At 43.7% G+C, this 12,861-nt stretch overlaps 1 protein-coding gene across 1 annotated transcript in view; it reads left to right on the top strand.

The window, feature by feature from the left end:
• Positions 1-2,527: 2,527 nt before the first annotated feature.
• Positions 2,528-12,861, top strand: part of LOC141548461 (integrator complex subunit 6-like) — a 59,042-nt gene continuing 48,708 nt past the window's right edge. The window contains exons 1-2 of the mRNA XM_074277349.1: positions 2,528-2,964; positions 3,107-3,184. Coding sequence (XP_074133450.1) covers positions 2,854-2,964; positions 3,107-3,184 — 189 coding nt within the window. The 5' untranslated portion in view covers positions 2,528-2,853. The remainder of the gene's footprint in view (positions 2,965-3,106; positions 3,185-12,861) is intronic.

The raw sequence follows: 12,861 nt of genomic DNA, 5'->3' as shown, positions 1-12,861 counted from the left end.
AATCATAATTTTACCCCTCCCCAAGTCAGTCACGAGACCCCATATGGGATTGTGAACCACATTTTAAGAAACTGGGACTGAGGCTTGCCTCCATTTCCTCATCTGTAAAATGGGAATGATAATGATAATTGTTAAGTGCTCAGTACAGAGCCTGGCATAGACATGCTACATAGGCGTTAACTATGATGCCGGTGATGCTGACTCTGCTGGGATTCTCATTGTGGGATTGCCTCCGAGATCCTTTACAATTCTGAAGATTTTCTGGTTTTGTCTCTGGCTGGATCCTTCCTGAGGGCAGATAGGCGAGTTAACCCACTTTCCAAAACGGAGCGTGTATTCTGCCTTTTTGCAATGTCCCTAGCAGCTGGCTCAGGATGCATATTGCCTTTAGGTGCACAGTGAGCACTTGATATTTCTGACCATTTGGAGGCATGAGGTTTCTAAGGATATTTTCCATAATCCTTAAATTAATTGGGTGGTCTTGGGCAAGCCACAGTACCTCAAAGGCTGTTTCTAAAGCCGAAGTGAGTATTCCAGTAGCTGAGAAGGAGTAGCCTGCTGGGGAAAAGTGCTAGGTTCAAATTCTTCCTCCTACACAGATTACTTGATTTTCTTTGGCTCAGGCAGCTGGGAAAGGCTTTGTGCAGAAGGTGGGATTTTAGGGGAGACTTAAAGCCGGGAAAGCCAGGAGGTAAAGGTTCGGAGGGGCAGTATTCCAGGCAGGGGGCCCGGGCCGTATAAATGCCTGGCGTCCGGAGATGGAATGTTTTGTGCAAGGAGGCCCGTGGGCCCAGAGCGGAGTCTCTGGAGGGGAGGGATATAGGGAGAGTGCAAAATTAGGCAGGAGTCAAGTAGTGAAGTTTGTTTTTTAAAGCCAAGCCGAGGATTTTGTTTTTGATCCTGGAGGCAATAGGGAGCCCCAGGAGTTTATGGAATACAGTAACAAGGAGGATCTGCACTTTAGGAAGATCACTTGAATAGCCAAATGCAGGATTGACTGAAGTGGAGAGATAATTGAGGCCGGCCGTAGGGCCGTGGCCCGAGGGTGAGCTCAGGGTTTGCAGCGGGGCCAGTGCTGGTGTCTAGAGGACAGGAGGAGTTGGGCCAGAGAGATTTTAGGAAGGGAGAATCCCCCGAACTTGGCAACAGATTACATATGGATGGGGGGGGGGGGCGGCAGGGTGACTCTGATGTCTGCTAGGGGGAGGAGGGTCGGGTCGGGTGGAAATACGAAGCTACAAGTCGTCTACCAGGACTTGAAACTCATTTCAGTGTACTTTTAGGAGGGATTCTCCTAGCAAGTCGTTCCCTCCTTTATCTCACTGTAATTTGGGGGAACGTGTGTGAGTTTGTGTGTGTGTGTGTGTGTGTGTGTGTGTGTGTGTGTGTGTGTGAGAGAGAGAGAGAGAGACAGAGAAAGACAGAGAGAGACAGAGAGAGAGACAGAGAGACAGAGAGAGAGAGAGAGAGAGAGAGAGAGAGAGAGAGAGAGAGAGAGAGAGAGAGAGAGAGACAGAGAGACAGAGACAGAGAGACAGAGAGACAGAGACAGAGAGAGAGAGAGAGAGAGAGGGAGAGAGAGAGAGAGAGAGGAGAGAGAGAGACAGACAGACAGACAGACAGACAAACAGACTCATCGTCTCAGAAAAAGCCGGCACATTGGAAATGAAGCTGTGGGGGATCTCCCAAGCTGGCAACGTTTCCAGCATGGCCCGGGGTTCCTCACGGTGTCTGTCCCCCGCCCCCAACTGCTTTGGAGGAGCCCGGCCCCACCGTCCACTTAGCCCGGGCCACCGGAAGGCCTTCTCCGAAGGCTCGGCCTGGGGAGTGCCCTCGCTGCCGAAGCACAATTCCCAGAAGGACTGAGGCGGGACAAAGGGGAAGCGGTCCCTTTTTGTGGTGGGGGTGAGGGGAGCAGGTGCTCAGAGTGCGTTTTTTTAAGTACAGTTTGCGTGCTGAGTTGACAGCAGCTCCCCGCCGGCCACCCCACAAAGGGGAGAGAAATTGAGAAGCCCCCTCGTTAGTTTGTCGCTAGAGAGCTCTTGCTTAGGGAAGAGCTTACGTTTCCCCAAGTTAAGTAGTGACCCGCTTGGCCCTCTGCAAAGTTTTGCCCCGGGGAGGCTGCGGCCCCCACCCCCTCAAGCCCCCGCCGGGCACGTTCGCTTGGGACCGATGGCCGTTCGCTCCCTCCAACTCTTCCGTTAGAAAACTCGGGTCGGAAAAAGAGAAGAAAGTAGGAAGCGAACCCCCAAAGCGCCCCCTCCCTCTCCCTCTCCCTCTCCCTTCGACTCGCAGCCGGGGCGGGAGGGAAAGCGGCGAGCATGTGCTCTGCCCCGGCCGAGGGGTAGCCAGCTGGTCCGGCCCGTCCTGCCCTTGCAGTGGCTGGAAACCCTCGGTCCCACCCCTCCGTCCTACCCATAATTGAATACGCAAATTTGGAAGCCGAGCGAGCCAATGGAAAGGGCCCTGGTCACGTGATGCCCAGCCCCTCCGAGGTGAGCCCGTAAGAAGTTGGGCTGCTCGCAGTCGGGAGGCAGCGCTCCCGAGAGCACTCTGAGCGCCCGGAGGCAGCGGCTGCGAGGCTGCCGAAGGGGGAGTGGCGGCAGCGGCGGCGGCTCAGAGGACGCCCGAGAGCCGGCCGAGAGGAAGGAGGGAAGGGGTGTCCGCACTCCCTGCAAACGGGAGAGAAGGCGGTTTGGGGAGACGTGCGCTGTGCAGTGACGAGAAGCTCAGGGTTAGTCCTGACCGCCTCTGTCCCGTCCCGTGCCACGCGTGCCCCCTTTAGCCTGCGGAACCCTTTCCCAGGCTCCACACGTAGCCAGGCAGGCAGGGCTCGGGGTCTCAGCCGCCAAGATGCCGATCATCCTGTTCCTCCTGGACACGTCCGCTTCCATGAACCAGCGCACCGAGATGGGGACCACCTATCTGGACATAGCAAAAAATTCCGTGGAGGTTTTTCTGAAGGTGAGAGGGGCCGGAGCTTGGGGGCGCGGGGGAGGGGGGGGACGCGGTGAGGAGGCGCGGGTCGGCGGCCGGGGGAGACCCGGAGAGGGGTGTGGTCGAGCCCGGGCTAACCCCGTGCGCTCTCGCACTCTCTTCTCCTCAGCTCCGCTCGCGGGACCCTAACAGCCGGTTAGACAGGTACATGCTGGTCACCTCTGAAGATCCACCCTATTGCATCAAGGTGAGCCAAAATGACGGAGGGGGGCATCTGGGCCGGGCCCTCGGGCCAATCCCACTCCCCACCCTTCCCTTCGGCCTGTCTGACCCTGAACCACTCTGAAGCACCTGTGCCCCGGGTCAGCTCCCCACAGCGCGGGCTGAGATGAAAAGAGGGAAAAAACCAAGGGGGGGTGAAGAGGCCAGGAGGTGGGTCGATGCTGCTTTGGAGTCCATACCCTGAGTGCCTGAGAGGGAGGGGAAAGGAGGGAAAGGGTCCAGTCCTCAGCTTGAACCAGACCCCTTCCTGGGAAATAGCAGATATTTGTCTTAGGTTAGGAAGGGTTGGGGTGAAGAGAAGTTGAGGTGGGAGAGGCCCCAGGCCAAATACTTGGAGATCAGGTTCACGGCATCCTCTCTCCCTCCTTCTTCTCTCCCCCCCCCCATTTTCCCTTTTTGCAGTTGGCAATTGCTGGTGCTTCCATACCGCCTCCTTGGGCGTTGGAGGACCAGTTCTTGCTAAAGCAACCCTTCCTAATTCTTTTTAACCTCCATGCCTCATGCCTTAACTTTTAACTTAGATCTTTTAGCTAAGATCCCACCACTCATGCCATAGCTAGGGTGCTTCCAAGACATCTTGGAACTTCCAGACGTTCAGTGCACCCAGAAAACGCTGTAATTCTGCAAAGTTATATGCGGAGCACTGGGCGGGAGAGTGAGCCGTTACAGGTTTGTATTCTCGGCGGCGACATCGAGCAGATGCATATGCACAGAACCTGGGAATGGGCAACATTTTGCAACACATGAACTATAATGTGAATTATTCGGTCACTGGGAAAAGACTGGAATGCAGGGGTAACTTAAGTACACCGAACAAGCATGACCTTGCAGTCTAGAGACACATTAATTTGAACCTTGACTCTGACACCATGAATGTTACTTTTTTGTTTCAATTTCTTTCTCTAGCATAGAGATGATAATTCCTTTAGGACCTCCCCTTCCTCCTTAAGGTTTTAGTGAGAACCAAATGAGACTGTACAGAAAGTATTATATAAGTGTCAGCAATTATTATTAAGGGCCCTTTTCAGGAGAGAGAGAGAGAGAGAGAGAGAGAGAGAGAGAGAGAGAGAGAGAGAGAGAGAGAGCGACCAGAAATGCTACTAGCAGTAATAGCTTACATTGATAAGGATGTTCTCTAAAATGCTGTGCCCTTAGAATCTTAGGATGAGATGGCAGGGATAGAATCTACAGTAATTCAGTCCAGAACATTCTGTTCCATCTACCTACCTCCACCCCCAGCTCTCCTGAGTTAGGATTGATCGGTTTCTCTGAATTCACTGGTCACAGGACAACCTTAAAATGTGGGGGCCCTGGGCATATAGTTCTTTTCCCATCCATATGTGGGCAGACACTCAAGTCTCTTCTCCTAAAACTTGTGGTATAGTCATTGCTTCAGCCAAAATCCTCTCTTGTAGTCTCTCATCTCCCTCTGCCTCACCCAATCAGAATCCACAGTTTCTATTCCTCTCTTCCCTTCTGATCCACTGTCTTCTGGAACCCCCACTGTTTTCAGTCAACTCCCTTTTCTCCTAGATTTCTTTCCCTCATGCTCTTTCCACATTTCAGAACAGAAATATGGCTTCCTTCTGAAGCTATTCTCTCCCTGGCAATACTCTCCATTGATGGAGTGCTCCTTATTTCCCCAAGATGCTCTGGGTCAGGAAGAGGTGAGGTACTCCTCAAACCCCTCAAACTTCAAGATTTTCAAATACATGGTGGTGTCCCTTCAGATATCCTCATGTGCTCACCAACATCAATATCTGTTCTATTGACATGATTAAGAACTTTGAAATTCTGCCCTGATCTATCTTTTCATCTCTCCCTTTACCTCATTCCTAAACCTATTTTCCCATCGTCATCATCCCATTCTTTCATCCCTATTCCAAGCTTTCTTTCTTTCCTCCCTTCACAATCTTAACTTTGTTTTTTTGTTTTGTTTTAAAGATTGGGTATTTCCATCTTGGTGAGGCTGGAGATGCAGGGACTATTTTACTTGTGCACCAGATTTCACTCAAATTGACTTGGGAGCTTTGATTTGCTCCAGTTACAATCTGGGCTGGTTTAACTCCTTACAGGCACACACACACACACACACACACACACACACACACACACACACACACACACACACACACATTCACACACACACACACACACACACACATATATATATATATACACAAACACATACACACACATACACACACACACACACACACACACACACACACACACATTCACACACACACACACACACACACACATATATATATATATACACAAACACATACACACACATACACACACACACACACACACACACACACACACACACACACACACCCCTCTCAGGTGTTACCACATTCACTGAGAACTTCATCTGATTGACTTAATCCACTGTACCCCCAGCACTCAGGTTCCCCAGTCTAGTACTAGGCTAATGGGAGTGTGCCACCACTCTCAAAGTTGACCAGTTCAATGTAAATTATCATCTACTCTTAGATCCCTTGTCTACTTGTTCTCAGTTTTCATTCTCCTTGACCTCCCTTGCAGTTTATAACACTGTTGACCATCCTCAACTTTTGGATACTCTTTCTTCCCCTAACTTGCTTGCTGCTGTTTTCTATGTTCTCATCTCACTACTTCTGCATCTTCCATCTGTCCATTCGGTAGGGATGTCCCACAGGGCTCAGTCCTAGATCCTCTCCTCTTTTCTCTTTATTTTCTCTGTCTATTATATATATATATATATATATATATATATATATATATCCTGCCAGTTGCCAACTTTTATACTTCCCCAGTGCCTTAGTTTTTGTATCCATATCTCTATATGACAATTCCCCTATTTAGACCCTATCACTTGGACCGTCCTTTCTCTTCAATCCTCTCCACAGGGGCCAAAATAATCTGAAATCACAAGTCTGAACATGATAATCCCCTGTCCAGAAACTTGCAGTGGCTCACTGTTGCCTCTAGGATCAAGCACTAACTTCTCAGTTTGCTATTTAAAAGCTATCACAGTTTTCTTCTAATCTTCCTGTCCAGGCTTATGCCATATTACCCCCTTTCACATATTTTATGTTATAGTCAAATTGATCTACTAAATTGTTCTTCATATTTAATGTTCCATCTCCCATTTGCTTTATATCAGTACTTTTCATGCTTGGAAGGCATTTCCTCCTTACCCCTATCTCCTAGAATGCCAGCTTCTTTCCATCCTTAGTTGAGGTATCTTCTACAGGAAATCTTCCCTAATTCTTCCTTCCCCCAGTTTGCTAGGACCCTCTCTTTCAAATGACTTTGCCTAGGTGTATGTGTACATGGTTGTTTCCTATGTCTCTTTACCTTCCTCCATTAGACTGTAAAATTAATTGAGGTAAAGGAGAATTTTCATTTTTGTCTTTGCATTTTCAATGCCTCTTACACAGTAGAAATTTAGCTAAATGACTACATTCAATTGAATTAAGTGACTTAACTAGGGTCACCAGCTTGTAGTTGATAGGCAAGTCAAAGGACTGGTACCCTAGGTGAGCCTCCTCACCTCAGGCAGTCAAGAAGCATTTCTTAAGCACCTACTATGTGCCAAACACTGCTACATGCCAATGAAAGGATGTGACTGCCTGGTGACTGGGCAAATTACTTAATCTCTCTGACTTTTAGTTCTCTTACCAGTAGGATGGTAGATTTAGAGATAGAACAGTCCCTGAGAAGGGCACTGAGTTCAAATACCTTATTTTACATGTCAGAACAATGAGTTATGTATTTTTTAAGTCACTTGTCCAAAATCACAGAGCTAGCAAGTGTATGTGATGGGATTTTAATCCAGTTTTCCTCAAGTCCAAGCCCAGTTACCTATCCATTTTTCTACACTTTGTTGTCAATTTAGTTATTTTCAATTGTGTCTGATTCTTCATGATCCCATTGGGGAGTTTTCTTGGCAAAGATACTGGAGTGGTTTGCCATTTCCTCTAGCTCATTTTATAGATGAGAAAGTTGAGGAAAACAGGGTAAAGTGACATGCCTGAGGTCTCACAGATAGTAAGTGTCTAAGGCCAGAATTGAATTCAGAAAGAGGAGTTGTCCTGACTTCAGACTAGGCACTGGCCACTGTGTCACCTGTTGGCTCTTATTCTGTGCTCCCATTCCCTCTCCCTCCTTCTCTCTCTTCCACTCCCACTGCCTACCCCCCTCTCTTTTTCTGTCTCCCCATTTTAATAGCATTTTATTTTTCAAAATACATGCAAAGATAGCTTTCAGTGTTCACCCCTGCAAAACCTTGTGTTCCAAATTTTTCTCCCTTCCCCCAAGACAGCAAGCAGTCCAATACAGGTTAAACATGTTATGCCATCTTTTAATAAAATAATATAAGGGTTTGAACTAGATTCTTTTAGCTAAAGATTTATGATCTTGTGATTATACTGCTTCTTATTAAGTCACTGTTTATTTTTAATGTTTTAAACTAAGTTTTATTAATATCTTTTAATATCAAAATTTCCCCTAGCATTCTTTCTCTTAGTCCTTCACAGAGTTATCCCTATAATAAACAATGTTTACAAAAGAAAAAAATAAAAAAGGATCTGTACCCCCCAAAAAACCAAGGCAAAAATCAGCATAATTGATCAGAACATCAGAAAAAAATCTGAACATATATACAGTGTTTAATGGTTGTGGATATCCTACCACTCTGAAAGGATGAGTAAGGGTTTTCTCTCATGTTTGCTCTTTTGAGCTATGCTTATTCTTTGTAATTTAACAACATTCACTTAATTTTATTGTGTGGTTCTTTCCATTTTCATTGTTGTAGTTTTTTGACTCTGCTTATTTCACTCTCTATCAGTTTGCTTCTCTATATTCATAATATTCAACATTCCTTATAGCACAGTAATATTTAATTACATGAACATACTACAATTTATTTATATATATGTATATATATACATGTACACACACATATATATTTACACACACACACACATATATATATACATATATGTGTGTGTGTATGTATGTTATGTCTTTACTTTGTTTCCAACATTGCAAAAGTGCTATTTTGGTGTTTAGAAGCAATTGAAAATTTCTTATCAGTGGTCTTCTTGGGGTATAAGACTGGAAATTTTGGGATAAAGGATATGGACATTTATTTGCATTATTCCAAATTGTTTTCCAAAATGGTTCTACTGATTCACAGATCTACCAACAATACACTAGTGTGCTTTTCTTCCCACAGTCCCTCTGACAAACAACAAAACTGGGTTTTAATAACATGGCAGAGCAAATGCCCTGATAAGAGTTTTGCATCAGGCAGGAATCAGTTTATATCTACCAAACAGGAAAGGGTTTGACTCATCACCAGGCTTATTTGGGAGGATAATTTTTTAGTCTGAACAATTCAAAAACCATTTTAATCAGGGAGTGAGTACTCACACTAAAGCTACTTAAAGCACTGGAGATCATTGGGAGATAGGCTGGAATCAGAAAGATATGAGTTTAAATAAAAATAAATAAATAAAACCTCAGATGCTTACTGGTTGTGTATAAAATCCTGGGCAAGCCTCTTTACCTCTGTCTGCCTCAGTTTTCACATCTGTAAAATAGGGATAATAATACTAATCTCCTAGGGTTATTAAAAAGATAAGCTGAGATGATATTTGTAAGAAGTATTTAGGACAGTACAGTGCCTTTGATGCAAAGTGAGTGCTATATGAATACTCTTTTCCTTCCCTCCCACTTGAAAGATTCTTGCAGAATCCTTTTTTTTTTTTTTAAGTTGCTTAGTTCTCTTTAGATGCAACATCACTTTTCCCTCTTGATTGGGTACTATGACCTACTGAGAATTAGAACTTAGATGGCATAAATTATATTTTTCTTGTGAACTGAGTCTCCCCAACTTACCTAAGCTGGAAGTACAGAAGTCTGATCCCACTACTTATGAATATCAATGGGGACATAGACCTGTTCCCATTCTGACCTGGAACTCTAACTCTGCCCCTCTTTAGACAATCTCATGCTTCCTCCATTCCTCCCCCAACCCATGGATTAATTGTATTTGTGTTAAATTTCCCATTCCACTCTATTCAGTTTCAGTCCTGCTAAAGCTCAAATTGATGAGCTCCAATGATCTACCAGCTTTCAGCTTCTCTAGAAGAAGGATCATAGGCATGTACTATCCGGCTGTGATTGTTCTTGAATTTTTTTGTTTTTATTTTTGTTCATATCTCTGATGTTTATTCATTTGCCTTGCATTTTTTATTCAGAGATGTTGAACTTGTTTAGATGCCTTAGTGGCCATCTTCTCTTTTAATATCTTTCCTGATGATTTAAATGCTTGCAATAAAGGTTTCTGAGGTGTTTTTTTCCCTCAAAATCTTGGGTAATTTCAGACTTTTCCCCTCTTTTTGACTTCTTCCCTTTTGATGGCAGATCCCCTCAGGGCTGGACCTCAAAGCTTTCTATTTTCTACACTTTTCACCAATTTCAGTTTCTGTCTTTTGACTTCTGGAGGTACAGAACTAGCTCAGTTGGGTGGCAGTCCCCTTTCTTCAGACCTAGGATAGTCTTCCACGCATACTTTGTCCCTTTCTCTAGTTCTTTTTATTCTTTGGTGTTTTGGCTAAGTGAGGCTGCAGCAATATGCCATAGCTCGAGGAAGAGCAAATGTCCTCTTTAGACCATGGCAGAAGTAGGAAAATTATTGAGCACAAGCCTATGAGTCAGGTTTCTAGTTAGGGACTGGGAGGGAGGGAGGTACTGAGTTAGTCTTTAGGGACTAGGATTAGCTTTCTTTGGTGTTAATTCATCAGATTGTTACTTTATTAGACTATTTGGTGTCAGGTTAGTTGCAATTACTTGATTTTTTTTTATATTTTAATAGTTTTTATTTACCAGATATATGCATGGGTAATTTTACAATTACTTGATTTTTTTACACAATTCTTATTTTGGAGTATTTTGAGAATTTGGGAGAATTAAAGAAAATGCTGAGTCCCTCTGACTTGTTGGTCAAATGACCCATAAATGAGTTTGAGATTTCTTAACTACTTCAACATCCTTTACTTATTACTAGTTAGATATATTTGGGCCATTTTAATGGGGCATATGAGTTCATTTAAACACTAACTAGAAAACAATTCATATATGTATATTCATACAAAGGGACAATGTTGGTGGAAAGAGCTGAACTTGGGGATCACAGGCTCTGAGTGTGAATCTAGGCTCTGCTACTTAATACCTATATCATCATTACTTCATGTCTCTGGGCTTCAGTTCCCTCATCTCTAAAATAAGGTTTAAGTGGCTTCTGAGTTCCCTTCCATTCTGATGCAAGGTCCTGATCGCAGTCTATATTCTATTCAATTCTTAAATATCCTTTAGAGGTACCCCTTATTACATTCCCTTGTCTTTCCTGGCCCCCTCCCCCTTACTAAAACAGTTCTCCTCTAAAACAGGGTGTTCTCCAAGTCCAAATGAAATTTTAAGCTATTAGAGTTTTGGGGATAGCCTGTATGTTGTGCTCTGGATTTTTTTTCAAAATCAATTTGATTAATTTTGTTTTGTTTTGATACCAGTCATATACCATCAAATGACTTCTATCATGGCCCTACTGTGATGAATCTTTTCTAAGGTAAAATTGTTCAATGGTTAGCATTGGGGGAGGAATTTAGAAAATGACCCATCTAGCCTTCTCATTTTACAGAGGAGGAAACTAGGATCTGTACAGAGAGGAGTATCAGGGTCAGGATTCAAATCTAGGTGTTCTCATCACTTCAATATCCTGCCTACTTTGATAAGTCTTTTGGGGAAGGAAGCCCCTAGTACCTAGCACAGTGAGTGTTCTCTTTCTTGATAATATAATTGGATGCTGAAGAAGCAATATTTTTGAAAGAACTGCTTTATAGTTATCCTGTGCATATCTGAGTCTAAAAATCAACTTTAAAAGTACCCCAAATAGTATTTTTATAGTTCTAAAAGGGTGGTGGAATTTTTGGTAGGAAAAAAAAATGTAAAATTCAGCCTTATGTCACATTATGATGGCCCAGGCAGAATTTCACTAGAGTTTGACTTTACACTTGTACCTAAATCATTTAATTGGTTGCCCATCTCATGTGTATTTGAAGCATGGGTAGCAGAACATACTGATGTTAACTTCACAATTAGGAGCTGATCATTTTCATTGCTTATTCTTTATAGTTCCCCAAGTTTCTCTGGTATTGAGTCAGTGTTCTTTCTCATAAGAAATGTCCAAGAGTGGCAGTGTGCTTCGGTGGTTAGAGGGCAGTGGGCCTATATTCAGGAAAATTTGAGGTCAGATCCCACCTTTGCCACTTATTATTGACACATGTTGGGCGAGTCTCCTCTTAAATAAAACATTAAGTTATAAATGAGGTTATGAAATCCAGGCCCTTGACAAGAGTCCCTCAGATCAACCTCTATGAGGCTCATTAATTTAAGGAAATAAGCTTTGAGTTCTTTTTGAACTTTTAAAAATTGTACTTCAGTTCTCCTTGCCACAGGCCATGATAGCTTCCTGTTTGTCAGTTTTGTTGAAAAATCTTTCCCCAGGATGCTTCATGGCCACTCTGAAGGTTTTCAGTCTGAAAGGGCTGATGTTTGAGAACATCTGGTGGATTTTTCTTGCTCCAAGCTGAATAAAAGTCTTTTACTTGATGATAACTCCAAGCCACAAATATTGGCTTTTGGTCAGACTGATTCCAGAATGTAGGCCCTTCTCAGGTTGGCAACAGATGTATTGTTTCTGCTCTAAATTTCACTGCTCATTCAAACCTGAGATCCCTTCAGACATATTCTCTTAGACGGTTTAAAGGAATCTTTAGTCCAGTCTTGGCAAAGTAATATGCAGTATGGTTTTCTATTCATTTATTCTAGGTCCTGAGCAATATTCTTTATCCATCAATAAACACACCTTCACATTTCTCAGGTCTCAATTTATATAGCCAGCTCTAAACATTGAAAAAGGCATTTTCTTTGTTCAATTTTCCCCCTCCTAGAAGCATATTTGTTGGCATTGGAGTAGGTGTAAACGTAGAAGATAGTTTTTTTAATAAGCACTCTCCCAGCATCTATGGAGTGAAATAGCTACATGATACAGCACCACAGTAATTCTTCATGGGAAGAGTCCTTGCAAGTGGAATTTTGCTGGAAGTAGGTAGTTCTGAGTACATGAAATGTCTGGGTTCCCTGAAGGACTGGGTCATATTTTGCCACATGCCCTGCCATGCAGGGAAAAATGGTTTTTCAGAACAACCGGTCTCTTTAGACCACTTATTTGTAGTAAGCTTTGGTATGGATTGAAACCTTAAAGCACTACATAAATGTTAGCTATTGGACTTACTAGTCATAGAGGCCCAGCTCCAACCAATCCATCAGAATGATTGAGAGGTAACACACCAAAGCATTAATCAGAGCTCCGGAAGGTTCTGCTTATCCATATTTGATAAGCAAACATGTGTCCAAAATGTGTGCAAACAGCTTCTCATGTAAGTAAGAGATTCAGTCACATTTATGCTGACCTGATCAGCAAATCCTTTTTTCAGAGAGAGGGTAAAAGTCAACTGTCAATCCATCCTTGCCTGAATTAACTTAACTTTCTAAATTAGAGGGCTTTTGGTTCCAGATCCTGGT

Source organism: Sminthopsis crassicaudata, chromosome X (genome assembly GCF_048593235.1).
Source record: "Sminthopsis crassicaudata isolate SCR6 chromosome X, ASM4859323v1, whole genome shotgun sequence".
Taxonomy (NCBI): domain Eukaryota; kingdom Metazoa; phylum Chordata; class Mammalia; order Dasyuromorphia; family Dasyuridae; genus Sminthopsis; species Sminthopsis crassicaudata.
Note: the sequence above shows the minus strand (reverse complement) of the source record. Positions and strands in the feature narration are given on the sequence as shown.